Genomic DNA, 17,489 nt, shown 5'->3' with positions numbered 1-17,489 from the left:
TGATGTTTACAGATCTTCTTTATGCACCAAGAGCTTGTAACACTCCAAAGAGAAAGGAAAAATTTAAATCGCATCATATGACCCCTTTAAGTAGTTTATCTATATGATCACACTGACTGCCAAAACTTGAACTGAATTAAGCTGGATAGCGGCATTATTTTTCTGTAGAGCTGCTTTATAGCTGAATCACATCTTGCAACACTGACACTGGTATTAAACTTAAATTAAATCAACACTGAACTGATTTGAGATGAATAACATTGCTGCCTATAGCTGATCGATTAACTTCACACTTACTGATCCGAACTAACACACTATTGTCTTTGAGAGCTGCTTTACAGCAGAACCTAAATCTCCTTAGCAGAGTTTTCATAATTGCTTCTGTTATTTCCTGTTTATCTCTGTGAAGCCACTTTGACACAATCTATATTGTATAAAGTGCTATTGAAATAAAGGTTGATTCTTCAGGAATGTCATATTTCATGTACACATATAGTGAATGAGACCTTCTTTTAGTAGTGATGAGTAAATGGCTATTACATAATAAGTGTAACAAATACTAAACAGCTGCTCAATTGTGACGGCTACGTGAATAATGTTTTACAGAGCAAATAAAATAGAACAAGTGTAGAGAGACTTGCAACCTGTGATTGTGCAGATCTGATGCTGACCAATCAGGTTCATGCTGTAATTTCTCACTGTAAAATGTGTGCACAAACGTACATAAGAACTGACATGGTTCTTGTTCTGATCACACTTCTACTTGTTTTTCTCCCCCTCTTCAGTGGTAGATCTGTTACATTGGCGGGATATGAAGCAGTCCGGGCTGGTGTTCGGCAGCCTGTTGCTGCTGCTGTTCTCTTTAACCCAGTTCAGCGTGGTGAGTGTCATAGCGTACCTCGCTCTGGCTGTCCTCTCCGCCACCATCAGTTTCCGAGTCTACAAATCAGTCCTGCAGGCAGTGCAAAAAACCGATGAGGGCCACCCCTTAAAGTTAGTCCTACACTCAGTTTGTGTCTTTCACCTCTGTACGTATTGAGCAATGAATCTGTTCATTCACTCTCATGGCTTCTCTCTTTTCAGGGCTTATCTGGAGGTGGAGATCGCTCTGTCTGCAGATCAGATCAGTAAGTATGTGGATAAGACCCAGCTGTACATCAACTCCACCATGAAGGAGCTTCGCAGGCTGTTCCTGGTTCAGGATCTGGTCGATTCCATAAAGGTGAAAACATGCTAGCTGATGAACATTCCATTCCTGAGTATTTCATTCCCTAATTTTCTGTGATACTTCTGCAATTTCAATGTGAAAGCCAAACTCGTGATAACCTTTAGTATTAAAGGTGCACTCTCTAATTCTGTTTCACTGGTTGAACAGTAGTCTTGAAACCTATTGGCATGGAGTATTATTACACAAAAGATTTCAGTTACAGGAAATAACTATTTGCAGGCACATTTTGGAACCAAAAGTGGCCAATCATTTTTGAGGTTGCATTCGGCTCATGTGATTTTAAACCATGAGTGGCGCCCACCCAATGTAGAATTAAGCAGCAGTTTTAGGCTAGTAATATGACTGCAGTCTTCATCTCATGTAGGTTCACATCATTTTAAAGATATGCAAGTGCTGTTAATTTTGTTAGACAGTGGGAAGAGTTACTGAGTGTTCATTTAAAAGATTTAAAAGCTGTGAAGATAATTTGACATTATATGTGTGTGTTTAGTTTGCAGTGTTGATGTGGTTGTTGACCTATGTTGGAGCTCTGTTTAATGGCCTGACCCTGTTGATTCTGGGTAAGAAAACAGCCAAACACACACTACCATTTAAAAGTTTAGGGTTGGTAAGATTTTAAAATGTTTTGTAAAAGAGTCACTTAGGCTTGCCAAGGCTGCATTTATTTGATCAAATATACAGGGTGTTATAACCTCAAACTGTAATCAAGTGATATCACACAGCATTCTGGGAGCGCTGCTCAGTTGTCCTGACTGTATCTCTCGTTGGTCTTTCTCTCTTTAGCGGTGGTTTCCATGTTTACCATGCCACTGGTTTACGAGAAGTACCAGGTAATGTTTTCCCATTCCCCACAACTATCTTTTTTTAGGGTCCATGTTTTGCCACAATATCAGAACTTAGGATATTGATTCCTGTAACAGTGAAATTTCATGATACTCAATATCAATTTTGAGTGATAATATGCTATTAAACATTCAACTTTATTTTAAAAAAAAGCTACAATAAATTAAAACTTTCATTTTGAAGTTATTCCTATATTTCGGAATCAAGTAAACAATCCAATAAATTATTCAAGTACAGTTAGTAAAAAAACGAAACAAAGTAGTGAATTATGGAAACTTGTTTCCGCCACTGGATAAAAAAAAAAAATTTTTATTCTGCCACAAAATAAAAAGGTAATTATATCTGATTTTTTTGGGGCAGAAACAAGCTTCCATAGCGAATTATTTTCTTTTGGTGTAGTTGTTTTTGTTTTAGTATCAATTCTTTTGACATCCATATTGTGTATGGTGAATCCTCACACTCTTTTTCTCCCTTTCAGACACAGATTGATCAGTACTTAGGACTGGTGCGCACCCAGGTTAACTCGATAATGGGAAAGTGAGTTCTGTATAAATATTATTGAAATTCTATTATTTATTTTTTTACTTATAATTAACCTGCCTAATTTTCCGTTTGCTTTTCAGGATTAGAGAAAAGGTTCCTGGGGCCAAAAAGAAGGAATAAACTCTTCGCTTCTGTATAAATAAACACTATAGCCAGTAAAATCTACAACTTTGCCAGCACTGAAGGATCCCAACTACACAGAAGGCCAAAGTCACCTCAAAGAATAATAAAAAAAAACATCCAGTTAGTTAACGGCACCAATAACCCCCCCACTCCCACTGTTGCCAGTCACAGGTGAACCCCTGCATAAGTAACTAACACTGATTCACATAAATGACACCTTGTGGGCGATTGTAGAGCTATAGATACACCAGAGGGACACACACAGTGCTTCTCTCTTCCATTGCTTCTGATTTAAGTGCATGAAGTCCAGTCTTGAGTAAATATTTGCTATCTCTGCAGTGCTCTTCCTCTCTGCTTTATTTTGCAGTGCATATTTCCTGCTGTAAAATGTGACACGAAAATGAAAATCATGCCTGTCATATAATCTTCTGCTGCCATGTCAATTAATCGCTTCAATTCACCGTCACTGGTAGAGTGGCTCTGTGTACAGACATACTTAATAGCGAGTTGAATTGTGGATTTTTTTTTTGTTCTTTTCTGTGTATTCGAGCACAATGATAATTTGAAGTTATTACTAAATGTGTAACTGTAATTTTTTGCAGAACGGTAGGGATACATGTAGGTGTTTAAAGACAAGCTTTGTGGTCCTTCTCTAGGGCACCTGATTGTCAGACTGCAGAGCTCCAGCTGTACTAAACTCTGTCCAACTTTGTACGATGTTCAGTGTTCAATTATTTTAAAGTCTTTAACTATTTGCACTCTGTATTTAATTAATGAATGGGAAAAAATAAATGTTCCTTAATGTAGGAGGGTTTGTGTTTTGTGATTCATAGCAAATTAACTATGAATGAGACGGTCATCATGGGACAAAGTAAAGGTCTTTGCACACTGAGTCCGAAATTTTTGCACGTTAAAAAATAAATACGACCCCACGTTGTCAATCACGTTTACACACTGCCTCCGAAACTTTCGTCCGTCATAAAAAAAATTCGGTCCAGGTTCGATTTTCTGCATTTTCGCATCCGTAACAAGCATTTTGATAGCAAAGGATGACGAATACGAAAGAAAGAAAGAAAGAAAAACGCATACGAAAATTTCGAACTCTGTGTGTAAGGACCTTGAGACTTGGTTCTATTTATTGGTTGTTAACTGGGTGGATGCAGATTTAAATGCGAGCTTGCAGACAGTTGTAACAAAGGGGTGGGTTTAAGCGGACTAAATGATTGAAGAAGCCCAATATATGCTACCAGAGAGATGTCTTGTCGTTTCAATGGAAATTTATGGTATTTTGATTAAAAATTAAGGTCAAAATGTTTTACAAAAATAACATGTATGCATCATTCAGGTCAATAACATGAATTTATAAGAGTGATGGGGTGAATTTCAATTTAGTACTGACTATTAAAAGTAGTAAGATTAAAGAAATAAAAGTGGAGGGAAATATTATAAGCATATAACTTTATATATATATATTTTTTTTTTATACATACACAATTTTTTTTCCTGTTCCTTACATAAAGCTATCGTACAGTTTCAGACGGCTTGGAATATAGTGCTAATTGGTGACCTACTCATAATTGAGCTTTCAACCTGGGTAGAGACAGCAAAGTAATTTCTGAAAAATAAAATCTTTACCTTGAGAAAAAAAAAAAAAAGTCCAGGAATTTGAACAAATTATTTACTGTACACATTCAACTACAGCAACAACAGTCAACTCAGCTTACAGCTAAATTAAAACAGACATTGTTTTAAAACAGAACATCAAAATTAGCAGCAAGTTTCTTAAGAACCAAAAAGTGCAGTCAAATAATATTTTTCCAAAAAAGATGGATGAACCCTGAATTGTGCAAATGAATTTTTTTCTCAAGTAACAAAAATTACTGGCAAAACAAAAATACTGCACATTTAATAGAAGTAACATTCAAGCTTTTAGATCATCTACTTTCTTCTAAAACTGAAAACCCCACAATATCTCTTTTGCAATACTAGGAGACTCTAGATTCTCTTGTGTATGATGCTCCTCACATGTTCAGTAAGGTGATTGGATGCAGCTGAAATAGCACACCTTTGGATTTCCCATCATCCTTCTCCTGCAGCTCCATCTGCTGGGAGCGATCCACCTGATGACACACATGGCGAAGAACCCAATGAACTCATTCTAATAAGAGCTTTAGGAAATAAAGACTTTAGGAATGGATGATTTATACCTGGTTCCATTTCTTGAATTTCTCATAGTACACAGGTGTACACTCTGGTCTGGGAGGGTTTTTAATAAACAGTCTAAAGAGAAAGAATCACAGATATTTCTAGGTTAGTATTCCCATGTCATGGAGACTCTCAAATGTCTCCGGAGGAGGGTGGATGGTGATCGAGTACCCAACAAGTCGTTCCCGGGCCTCCTCCTGAAGGCTGCTGATCTTGTCAGGATTCAGGTTTGTCAGGCCATTTGGTCCGTCACACACCAGCTTGTTCACTGTGCCTCTCAAAGCATTTATCTACACATACACATCATTTGTTAAAACGGCATAATCTAGACATTTTATTTTGCAACCTACTCTAGCTAAGAGCCTGCTTACTTATACAGGTAAAGCCTGACATGCAAAACTGACCTCTGAATGCATAATATCACACATACACACCAAAACATACCTCTGTGATGTCCTCAAAATCAAACTTGACATCAAAGGCAAGCTCAATGTCATGTTCAGGCAGCATTGCATTTTGGGAAACGGAGTTCCAGCCCAGCCCGCACAGAGCACCAGTAAAACCGGTCCGGTCCTCATTAGTACTGCAGAGTATATCTCCGTGTAATTAAACTCAGCGCACACATTCAAATGTTCATATTATGCGATAAAGGATAGTTATGACGATAAACAATTGTGGGTTGCAATTTGCATTGGTAGTTTGGGCATCTTGTTGTGAAAATTTGCACTTGGTAAGTTTGAATGAACATCATCCCCTCAAACACAAATCGATTTTTTTCTTTAAAGAATGATGTGAGAAATCAACGCGAGTGAGTGTTTTTATGGTGACTGTTACCGCAGTTCCATGACAGGGGTGAAGAGCATAGTAACAATGGAGGGAAGGCCGGGGATATGAGGCATCAGAGATGTTTCCTTCAGCAAGACACGAGAACCTGTACCATGAATTGAATCATGAATTAGACAAAAAAAAAAAAAAGACATGAAATTTAGTGCAGCTACCAAATTACCACTAAACTTACCAGCTGGGGTAACTTAAAATTATCCACTGATATAACAATAAATGAATAAAATTAAACTAATTAAATTATAGGCATATTTTAAAATGTAATTTATTTCTGTGATGGCAAAGCTGAATTTTCATCAGCCATTACTCCAGTTTTCAGTACTTTTCCTATTATCATATTTCCTGAATTTGATGCATCCTTGCTGAATAAAAGTTAATTTTCAAAAACAAAAATCTTACTAACCCCAATCTTTTGAATGGTAGTGTACATTACGTTTACTATGACAAACCCAACCAATTGTTATGTGATTGTGTGCACACCTGATGCGCTGAGAGACACAGTTGCAGCCACCAACATCCTCTCATGCCAGTTCTGTGGACTTTCATTCACCATTACAGAGTTAATACCGTCCCTCTCAATGCCAACAGCCCTGCAAACAAAAACAAAACCACAACAATTACTACCATCCTTTCCTGGGATGCAACTTGTGTAACTTTCTGTGAAATGGACAGGCAGGTTTTACCTGAAGTTGCTGATCCTGCTCATGCTGTGAAAGCTGACCTTATGTGGGCTGCTGGGACCATAAACTAAAGCCTGCAGGGTGACAGAACAGAACCTTTAGCCTAAGACCCACAGAAAATACACACCACAGTTTAAACAGCAGTTTGATTTTAGGCGATTACAGGGCTGCTATGCCAGCACCTTGCACTTGGGGGCACTGCTGCTAGAGGCACAAAAGTGCTGAAGGAGCTCGTTGATGAGCAGCTTGTCTTCCTCCATCCTGCTGTTCAAGGAACCACTAGTAGAACTAGGGGTGAATCTGCCACTGGCCATGTCCTCATACAGAGATATCAGCACATCATGGGACTGCTGCAAATACACAAAAAGAGAAGCATAAACAGTGACCTGGCTGATTTCAGTTCAGGATGTTTTAATAGACTTGCAAATGTTAAAATATTTTCTCTTATCTATGGGGACTTGATTCCACCAAGGTTGAGATATAAACTCAAAATTCTGAAGAAAAAAAAATACAAGTCAGAATTGTGAGATATAAAATCACAGTTCTTAGGCTAAAAGTCTGAACTGTGAGATGTACTCACAATTTAGAGAAAAAAGTCAGAACTGTAAGAAGTGAACTCATAATTACCAATTTAAAACTTGCCATTGCAAAATATAAACTCGCAATTATGAGAAAAGAGATTTGTGAGAAATAAACATGCAATCTGGAGAAAAAAAAAGTGTGAACTGTGACATGTAAACTCACAATTATGAATAACTTGCAATTGCGAGATAAAAACTGAGCGAAAAACACACAAACTGGAAGTAAAGTAAGAAAAAGCTTTCATGCTTCGTTTAATGAACCATAAATAATTTTAAACTTAAAGCAGAAATATTTTAGTACATATTTCAGGAGTTATTCATTGATGCCAGGCAAAAGAGGACTATAAAATGTTAAAAACTGAATTAAAATTAATTAAAGAAAACTTGTCAGGTGGACATTACTGTGGTGGTGGCATGGTTACCTGACTCTCAAAGCTTTCAGGTACGTGACAGGCGTATCCCTCCTGCACCAGAAGGTCCGCCACACTGACATCACCCGCCTCCGTAGAGATGTGCAGGTCGACACGCATGACGCCATGCAGAATGGAGTAAAGGGACACAATGGCAGAGCGGCTGCTCGTGAGCGTCTTAAAACGGTTACGTGCCCGGCTGCTCCAACGACCGCCCAGAATCAACGAATGTGCAGACGGACCCATGCCTGCGATGCAAAACTCCTGTGCCTGCAATGAAACATGCAGGTACAGATTATGGCTCATTGAAATCCATAGAAAATCCAGCTGTAATAGAGAGCTGAGAGATATACCATATATTCACAATGACTCTGTTGGCGACAAATGTAAGCAGCTTCACGGATACTGCAATAATTCTAATGAATGTTTTATTTGGACAGTAATTTGCCAAAACACGTCTGCCAAGGATTCATTTTTTAAGCGAATATTTGAGTGTTAAGACTAACGGCCCAGTCACACCAAGGACAATAACTATAATTAAAGTTTTAATAATTGTTTTAATTCTACCCCACAATTATAACAATGATTGTGGAACAATCTATCTATACATACCAGATTTTTAATTTTATTTAACCTTTTACAGGAACCATACTGAATCTACTTAACTACAACAGGGCTCTAGACTCATTCTTCCCACTGGTCGCTCTTTTGCAACTAGCTTTCTCAGTTAGTCACACGAGCACATCATTTGGTCACTTTTTTTTTTTTGCTGGTTTAAGCGGTGGTCTTTTACTTTATTTTAGTGTGAAAACCAAATCCTCCGTCTGCCATAATTTCCTCAATATTAGCGTAATTTTTACTTACCTTCGCGCTCGTGCTGACGCGGCAAGTATAAACCAGGCTCTACACCTGAAGCGCTCGCACTGAAAGCACCTCTCTTCACGTGATCATTGAAATCTGAGTCCTGCTACAATGTGCCGCAGCTCTGCAGCACGGAGCAGACACTTTGGAGCAGTGCAGACCATGCACTCGCACAAATGCGACCACATCAAGTTTTGACTCGCACATTCTCAAAAAATTGTCACAGTCTAGAGCCCTGTACAATGGCTGTTTGGGTAAAATTCTAAATTTCAAAATGTTATTTTTTTGCTATATTGCTGAGCCTTAATAAAGAAAACTTTTTCTTTTTAAAATGTAAAAATCTGGGGGGGAAATACGTACTTGAAAGGGAGGAGTCATGAGGTCAGATGGGAGCTCTCTCAGACTGCTGCACGGGACCACAGAGGTGTTACCAAAATCCACAAAAAACACCTGCACACATATATACATGTATATTCATATAGAGCAATAGTTATAGATATGACTTCGTGTTTTGTTCTGCATTGGAACATTGTGAGCGTGCATACGTGTGTGTGTGGCATGTACCTCTACATTGCTGCCAAGGATGTGCAGTACTTTGGCTCTATAGTATTTGGCCATTTGCTGTCCATCTTTGAAGGGGGCCACACACAGCAGGTTTGGATAGAGAGAGACCGATACAGGTCTCAGATCTCTTATGTTTAGGGCTGCTGTTAACTGACACTGTTTCTCTACGCTGCTCTCATCTGTCCGAAAGCCCCAAAAATGGCCTACATCGATCACCTACAAACAATTATACACATTAATGACCTGCACACTGCTCACAAAGATGAACCAAGAATGGGTCATAATTAGGCCACATTTCTCTAAAAGCCTTTAAAATCTTTTAAAAACAAAATGAAGTTAGTCTTCACCTCTGTGATGTTAATGATAAAATCCCTGCTGGATGGAAGTTTCTCTGGATTTACAGTGCTGCTCAGAACTCCAACAGGAGACACAGCATGGCTCTGAACATCCACATTAACCCTGAAAGAGAGGTTTTTGTTTGAAAACTTCATGTGTCTTTGATAAGGTCTGTGTGTATTGTGGACTTGCGGCTACCTTGTGTATCGTAGGTGTGCGATGGGCTTTCCTTTAGCGTGGGCCTCCACCTCGTCTGCGTGGTGCACCTGCAGCTGGAGCGCTGGAGTTTGCCGTGCTCGCAGCAGTGCCAACAAGACCTCAGGTAATACGCCTGTCTCCCTCACACAAGAGCGATAAAACACCACATACGCTCTGCAAAAAATAAAAAAAAATTTGCAACGTTTTTTTCTCATAATCCTGAGTTTACATCTTGTAATTTGAGTTCTCTCCTCACAATTCTGACTTTTTTTTCCCTCAGAATTGCAAGTAAACATCTCATAATTCTGACTTAAAATTGCAAGTTTATTACACAAATCTGACTTTATTGCTCGCAATTTCGAGTATACTGTATATCTTACAACTCTGAGTTAATATTTTGCAACACTGACTTTTTTTTCTCTAAGAAATCTTTATTTTGATAAAAGTATATACAGTATCTCTTTTAAGAGGCACCTAATTTTGTTGATGAAAGGACTTGTTTGTATTACAAAATGCATATTTAGTTCAAGAAATGCTTTGGAATATTCCATTTCACATTCCTATTAAGGCATGATATCACATATTACAATATCGCACGCCCAATGCACCAAAGTGATATGATATCACATATTACAATATTGCACGCCCAATGCACCCAAGTGATTTCTTTGGCAAACAATATTATATCAATAACAAATCATCACTCCACTAGTCTTGAATTGCAATGTTATCATTTGCCTTATCTCTGCCAGACAACTTAGTGATATGCAAAAGAAAGACTGAACTGCAAGATAAACTTGATGTTCCAGGAAAAAAAAATCTGAATTTTAAAATGTTAAGTCAAAATTGAAATTATATTATGATATAAATTCAGAATTACAAAATAAAAAGTTAAACGTTTTTTAATTATTCTGTGGCGAAAACAGACTTTCATACAAATTTCTTACATGTGTTTATGCAAGTTACCTGGATCCATCGAAACAGATTGATTTGACCTGTCCACATTGACGGAACAGTGACTGCAGCTGCTTATAGCACAGGAATGCAAATGGAGGCAAATTCCTAATCTGAGAGAGAGAAAAGGCATTAGGCCAGAGACATAATCTACACAAGTACACAAATAATTGGTCAATTCATTGCACGTCTGAGGTACCAGTTCTGGTTCTAAAAGGGGCGCCTTAAAATGTTACTACCTTAAAGTTACCTTCAAAATCTGTTGCATTAAACCAGTTGTGTTATTCATCTAGCTAGCTATAAAAAAATTTTTTAAATCCAAATTGCTCCACAAAATTCATTTCAAACTATTGCTCCACAATGACAGTAGTTTTTTGACAGACTTTTGTAACTGGAGACACTGGTACCATAATGGTGGTCTTTGGATCGTTTCCAGAAAGTTCCTTAGATGCCAGCTGCTCATCAATCTCTCCCTGAGAGAAATAGTTTGGGAAGAATGCACCCGCAATGGCTCCCTAATCCAGAAAGACAAAGAAAGTATAAACGGATCACATTCCGTGTAATCTCTCACACACTCACACACACACACACACACACACACACATCTAGTACCACACATCTAGTACCATTTGGGGTCGGTAAGATTGTTTTGATGTTTTTGAAACAAGTCTGTAATCTCTCACACACTCACACACACACACACACACACACACACATCTAGTACCATTTGGGGTCGGTAAGATTGTTTTGATGTTTTTGAAACAAGTCTCTTATGCTCACCAAGGCTATATTTATTTGATCAAAAGTACAGTAAGAATGGTTACATTGTGAATTATATCTGCAATTTACAATTACAGTTTTCTATTTTAATATATTTTATATCTGTCGTTTATTCCAGTGATCGCAAAACTGCATTTTCAGCAGCCAATACTCCAGTCTTCACATGTGTAACGAAACAGGTACAATCCAGGGCGAGACAAAAGAGCAATCCAATAAACAGTCCAAGGTCAAAACACGAGAAAGGCAAAACTTAGGAACATGGAAACTAAAAAACACGGAAGGGCTAAACATTTAATCACCAGCGATGACAGAGTGTGTGCTATTCTTACAGTCCTCCTAATGTGAGACAGCTGTGAACTGATGAAGTGAAAGTGATGTGTGTTACTATTGTAATTCAGGTCGAATGTGTTTGGTAGTAATGTGTGCTGAATGGTTTAGCTTTGTTTCACGTGGAAGATGACGTTCAACACTCCAATATTTACACGGGTCCTACCTCTTGCCTGACCGTAACCCTTCTATTTAATGTTTTGTTCCTCCCGAAATTTTCCTCTTTTTTTTTATCTGCCATCTCTCGCTATCTAAAGTCGATCTGCTAATATCCATCCTGTGCACTCACTGAGCGCTCTCTTCTCCCGATCATCACTAGACACGCCCCTTACTGCTGATAGGCAGCAAAATTTTCAAATATTGCTTAGTGCACCTTTAAATACTAGCATCAATCCCCTTGTCCAAATACCAACACTTGCGGTCTTGGCAACTTGAGAGCGTGGTGGCGCGACAGGAAGTAATTATGCAAGATTGTCCCAGGTCTTATTAACGCCAAAGTACACACTAAATCCACACTCTCAAAAAAAATCAAAAATCTCGAAAACCTCTCCAGAGCGGGCTTAGTGTATCCCATCATGCATCATGTTGTGGAAATAAATCGTGAGTCTTTTTGCCGAGATCTCGCAAGAGGTCACGGAAACCTTGCCAATGTATGTTACATTTTAATAATAGTTAGATATTTAATATAATTTGGTAGTAAAACAAAGAGTTGAACGTTTTATTGGTGCAAATGAGTAGTGGTGATAATTATTTTGTACAACATGCAACTGCATTTTATCACTTAATTAGAGGCACCACAAAATTAAATTGTGTCATCTGTTATTGTAACGAGGGAGGCGTGACGACAAAGTGGGGATCTAAATGCAAGGCTTTAATAAGAGCGTAGTCAAACAGGCATGGTCAACAATAGCAAACAACGTTGGCAGTGGCAAGGCAAAAGAGTAATCCAGATAATCAGGCAATGGTCAGGGCAGGCAGCAAAACAATCATAAACAAGAAAACAGTCCAGGGATCAAAACACGAAGGCAAGGAAACAGAGAAACACGGAAACTTAGAAACCACAGAAGAGCTATACAACATTCAATCACCAGCGATGACAGAGTGTGTGTGCTATTCTTATAGTCCTACTAATGTGAGACAGCTGTGAACTGATGATGAGATCTGATGAGAGACAGGTGATGCACTTGATGAGTCTGGGCAAAGGATTATGGGAAATGGAGTCCTGAGTGAATGGCAAGGTACAGAATGGAGTGCCCTCTAGAGGAGCTCATGGGCACTCCAGCTGGAGATCATGACAACATGATCCTTCAGAAATCATTCTAATACGCTGATTTGGTGCTCAAGAAACATTTGTCATTATAAATATTTAAACAATTTCTACAATATTTTTGTGGAAACTGTTAAACCATTTTTCCAGGATTAGTTGATGATCCTGTGATTAGTAGTAAATCTCCAGCATGTGCTTTCAGATGGAGCGGCATTTACTATACAGAGATTTACTACTAATCACAGATCAAGGGCCAGGTCCATGAGGAAGGAGAGGAACAGGGGACTGAGACAGAGCCGGCGGAGCGGAGAGCCAAGGTGGAACTGGCAGAGCAGAGGGCCAAGGCGGAGTCATCGGAGCAGAGAGCCAGGGCGAAGCCGGCGGAGCAGGGAGCCAGGGCGGAGCAGTAAGCCAAGGCAGAACCAGTGGAACAGAGAGCCAGGGCAGAGCAGAGTGCCAGGGTGTAGCCGACAGAGCAGGGAGCCAGGGCAGAGCTGAAGACCACCAGAGCAGAGCTAAGGACCACCATGGCTGAGCAGGCGGAGCAGAAGACCACCAGGGTGGAGCTGATGGTGCAGGATACCACCAAGGCGGATCAGGCAGAACTGGAACATAGAGCACAGAGAGGTTAATAATGGCCTCAGCGGCCGTAACAAGACTGGCCGACAGTTCCCTCGGCCGGTTCAGAGCAGGATAAAAGTTCATAAGTGGCCTCCGTAGCCTTGACAGTACAGGCAGAGAGTTCACAGAAGGCCTCCATAGCCGTGACAGGACAGGCAGAGAGTTCGCAGACGGCCTCCATAGCCTCTGGCTTGGCAGGCTTGACGTGAGCAGGCTCTGGCTTGGCAGGCTTGACGTGAGCAGGCTCTGGCTTGGCAGGCTTGACGTGAGCAGGCTCTGGCTTGGCAGGCTTGACGTGAGCAGGCTCTGGCTTGGCAGGCTTGACGTGAGCAGGCTCTGGCTTGGCAGGCTTGACGTGAGCAGGCTCTGGCTTGGCAGGCTTGACGTGAGCAGGCTCTGGCTTGGCAGGCTTGACGTGAGCAGGCTCTGGCTTGGCAGGCTTGACGTGAGCAGGCTCTGGAATGGCAGCCATGACGGGACGACACTCAGGAGCGGTGGCCATTTTGTGAACAGCCTCCAGGCTGGCAGCCATTTTGTGGAGAGACTTTGGGCTGGCAGTCATCTTGTTAACAGTCTCTGGGCTGGTGGCCATTTTATGAAATGTCTCTGTGCTGGTGGCCATTTTATGAAAAGTCTCTGGGGCTTTAAAGTCCTCTGCCTCTCCCACAGTGAAAGGAGAACCACATAACAAGAGAGCATCGTCCATACTGTCCCTCAAACTACCGTTAAACTCTTCTCCAAGTAACAATGATTTAGTTGGTTCACAGAGTCCAAAATGGAACAAGTCCTTAAACAAAACTTCATCATAAAGCGGTACTTGATATGACAACTCACAGAACCGGTGAACATACTCCTCAATAGATAAAAGTGGATACTACTGACACCTCTGGAGGTTCTGCAGCGGATGCCGCCACCTCTGGAGGTTCTACAGCAATACCAGCAGGAAACAGGGAGATATCATTAACATTCTCCTTAACAGGACAGGTACAGAGTTCAGCAACGGTCCCCTTGACCGAGACAGGACAGACTGAAGGTGTATTGCTGGGAGCCACCACCGTCCCAGGAGCCAAAGCGAGCGCCGCCGCCTCGGAGGGTATCGCTTCGGGGAACACAGCAGCAAGCACCACTACCTCAGGAGGTTCTGCAGCATCAGTCGCCACCTCGGGAGGTTCTGTAATGGTGTATGCAGCCCAAACACACCAAAAAGCGATCCCCATCATGGGAAGCGTTTCAGACAGGGGAATCAGTTCAGGAACAGGAGGGTTACAGTGAGTGGGTTTGGGGATACCAGCTGTGCGTGCAGACATCAGCGGTGCATCCCTCACACTGGATCCCAGACTGGGATACCGAAGGGCTGACCCTGATAATCTGGGTGTAACAGACAGAACGTGACAGGACTCTGGATGATCAGCTGTGATGCGACGTGACTCTGGATGAACAGCTGAGACGTGACATGACTCTGGACGACTCATGAAGATCAGTTGTGACGTGACTTGACTCATGACGATCAGCTGTGACGTGACTTGACTCAGGAAGATCAGCTGAGACGTGAGCGGGCTCTGGCTTGGCAGGCTTGACGTGAGCGGGCTATCAGGGCAGGCAGCAGTCAATCAAAAACAAGGGAACAGTCCAAGAAACAAAACACGAGAAAGGCAAAACTTAGGAACATGGAAACTAGAAAACACGGAAGGGCTAAACATTTAATCACCAGCGATGACAGAGAGTGTGTGCGCTATTCTTACAGTCCTCCTAATGTGAGACAGCTGTGAACTGATGATGAGATCGGATGAGAGACAGGTGATGCAATTGATGAGTCCAGGCAAAGGATTATGGGAAATGGAGTCCTGAGTGAATGGCAAGGTACAGAATGGAGTGCCCTCTAGAGGAGCTCATGGGCACTCCAGCTGGAGATCATGAAAACATGACCCTTCAGAAATCATTCTAATACGCTGATTTGGTGCTCAAGAAACATTTATTGTCATTATAAATATTTAAACAATTTCTACAATATTTGTGTGGAAACTGTTAAACCATTTTTCCAGGATTAGTTGATGATCCCAGCGGTGACTTGACTTGACTCATGAAGATCAGCGGTGACTTGACTTGACTCATGAAGATCAGCGGTGACTTGACTTGACTCATGAAGATCAGCGGTGACTTGACTTGACTCATGAAGATCAGCGGTGACTTGACTTGACTCATGAAGATCAGCGGTGACTTGACTTGACTCATGAAGATCAGCGGTGACTTGACTTGACTCATGAAGATCAGCGGTGACTTGACTTGACTCATGACGATCAACTGTGACTTGACTTGACTCATGAAGACAGCTGCGACTAGACTTGACTCATGAAGATCAGCTGCGACTTGACTTGCCTCATGACGATCAGTTGTGACCTGACTTGACTCATGACGATCAGTTGTGACCTGACTTGACTCATGACGATCAACTGTGACTTGATTCTAATACGCTGATTTGGTGCTCAAGAAACATTTATTGTCATTATAAATATTTAAACAATTTCTACAATATTTGTGTGGAAACTGTTAAACCATTTTTCCAGGATTAGTTGATGATCCTGTGATTAGTAGTAAATCTCCAGCATGTGCTTTCAGATGGAGCGGTATTTACCATACAGAGATTTACTACTAATCACAGAACCGGCTTTACTGACGAGATGCGCATGAAAATCGCATTCGATTTTTTGCACAGCCCTAGTTGATGAATAGAAAGTTCAAAAGAACATTTATTTGAAATAGTTTTTTGTAACAATCGGTTTTACTGTCACCTTTGTTCAATTTAAAGCATTCTTGCTGATTTAAAGTACTACTTTCTTAAAAACCAATAGTTTAGTGAAGTGTATTATTGTTTGTATGTGTACCTGCAGGATGAATCTCTGTTTGTGCAAGCTGGTGTAGTCTGTGGGGTTTGAGGAGCTGCTGATGTGCATGTTAAATCTGGACACTCTCTTCTTTAGATCCTCAAAGAGCTCTGCCACCTGTAACACACATTCAATGGGCATAAACTGCAAATGTTGTATAAAATGAGCATGTTTTGTATGTGCGCACACTGTATTTACCTCTCTGATTCGTTTGATCTGAATGCAGTTCTCTTTGCCCCATTCCAGTTCATCCTGATATTTGGAAAAAACAAAGGTGTTAAGAGTGTGCACAGAGGACACATTCTTGTCTCATACTTTAATTGTTGATATTTGTACACACTGCATTGTTTTTAAGCATATTGCAGCCTGAGTGCCTTCAAGACAGTTGTCAAGGTAAATATAAAAACATATCTTGAGTAGGGCTCCATCTAGCGGTTTTTGAGGGCAATAACCTTGTATCATTTGTATTTAATCCAAAATGTTTCCTTTCCCATCTTCATGTATATGATCAATATATATGCTTTTACCTTCGGGTGTCTGAGCTCTCCTTTAGCTCTAGATGTGTACCAGGCCTGAACAACAAGAAAAAGAACAAAAACAGACCAATTAAAGGCACAATATGTAAGATTTTTTTTATTAAAATATCCAAAAACCACTAGAACAGTGTTATATATTTTGCTGACTTGTGTACTTACATTATCCCAAATGTTTCAAAATAATGTTTAAATCCAGATAAATAAGCAATTTTAATTAGTGACACGGGACGTGTCCATAGTGTCATTGTGTCACCTGCCAATGAAGTCATACACCCTCGATTTCCAGTTTTGTTTTGTAGAAAACATGGAAACACCAAAGACGCTTCAATATTGATTAAAGTGTACTTTCAAATGTATCTAGTATGATAAAACAGCGCTGCTTTTTTTTCCGCACATACACACGACCGGAAGGAGCGGAAGCGGTCGACTGTGGCATAATAAAAGCTCCACTGCTTTCGAGCCGTGCGTCACGCTCGTTCAGCGGCCTCGTTTCGCTTCGGCCTTCGCTTTCCGCCTCACCCTGCTTCATACTACGATGTTAATAAATCTTTAATACATTAGCTTGTCCATGAACATGATTTCTGCCCGAGTCCCGTCGGATTGCTTCGGCTGTGGGGATGAAGACGACAACTCCCATGATTCCACACTCAGTCGCGGCGTCATCAAACTACGCCTTTGTTTCTTTTTTTTTTGAATACGCGCGCCCT

At 40.6% G+C, this 17,489-nt stretch overlaps 2 protein-coding genes across 5 annotated transcripts in view; one reads left to right on the top strand and one right to left on the bottom strand.

Moving 5' to 3' along the window:
• rtn1a (reticulon 1a) overlaps nt 1-3,543 on the top strand; it is a 45,710-nt gene extending 42,167 nt beyond the window's left edge. For all 4 annotated transcript variants that reach the window (XM_016460772.1, XM_016460771.1, XM_016460773.1 and 1 more), the window contains 6 exons: nt 786-993; nt 1,084-1,222; nt 1,719-1,788; nt 2,012-2,058; nt 2,550-2,608; nt 2,695-3,543. In XM_016460772.1, coding sequence (XP_016316258.1) covers nt 786-993; nt 1,084-1,222; nt 1,719-1,788; nt 2,012-2,058; nt 2,550-2,608; nt 2,695-2,734 — 563 coding nt within the window. In that variant the 3' untranslated portion in view covers nt 2,735-3,543. The remainder of the gene's footprint in view (nt 1-785; nt 994-1,083; nt 1,223-1,718; nt 1,789-2,011; nt 2,059-2,549; nt 2,609-2,694) is intronic.
• Nucleotides 3,544-4,239: 696 nt separating this feature from the next.
• The window catches only part of tdrd9 (tudor domain containing 9), a 35,515-nt gene continuing 22,265 nt past the window's right edge, over nt 4,240-17,489 (bottom strand). The window contains exons 19-36 of the mRNA XM_016460777.1: nt 16,774-16,818; nt 16,445-16,498; nt 16,247-16,363; nt 10,777-10,884; nt 10,382-10,482; nt 9,416-9,589; nt 9,229-9,340; nt 8,882-9,097; nt 8,678-8,767; nt 7,469-7,726; nt 6,648-6,815; nt 6,469-6,539; nt 6,266-6,375; nt 5,777-5,873; nt 5,387-5,525; nt 5,114-5,232; nt 4,945-5,017; nt 4,240-4,857 (exon numbers count right to left, since the gene is read on the bottom strand). Coding sequence (XP_016316263.1) covers nt 4,759-4,857; nt 4,945-5,017; nt 5,114-5,232; nt 5,387-5,525; nt 5,777-5,873; nt 6,266-6,375; nt 6,469-6,539; nt 6,648-6,815; nt 7,469-7,726; nt 8,678-8,767; nt 8,882-9,097; nt 9,229-9,340; nt 9,416-9,589; nt 10,382-10,482; nt 10,777-10,884; nt 16,247-16,363; nt 16,445-16,498; nt 16,774-16,818 — 2,151 coding nt within the window. The 3' untranslated portion in view covers nt 4,240-4,758. The remainder of the gene's footprint in view (nt 4,858-4,944; nt 5,018-5,113; nt 5,233-5,386; nt 5,526-5,776; nt 5,874-6,265; nt 6,376-6,468; nt 6,540-6,647; nt 6,816-7,468; nt 7,727-8,677; nt 8,768-8,881; nt 9,098-9,228; nt 9,341-9,415; nt 9,590-10,381; nt 10,483-10,776; nt 10,885-16,246; nt 16,364-16,444; nt 16,499-16,773; nt 16,819-17,489) is intronic.

The sequence above is a fragment of the Sinocyclocheilus anshuiensis genome, unplaced genomic scaffold (assembly GCF_001515605.1).
Source record: "Sinocyclocheilus anshuiensis isolate Anshui unplaced genomic scaffold, SAMN03320099.WGS_v1.1 scaffold72, whole genome shotgun sequence".
In the NCBI taxonomy this organism is placed as follows: Eukaryota; Metazoa; Chordata; class Actinopteri; order Cypriniformes; family Cyprinidae; genus Sinocyclocheilus; species Sinocyclocheilus anshuiensis.
The sequence above is the reverse complement of the archived record's forward strand: the minus strand, read 5'-3'. Positions and strand labels throughout refer to the sequence as shown.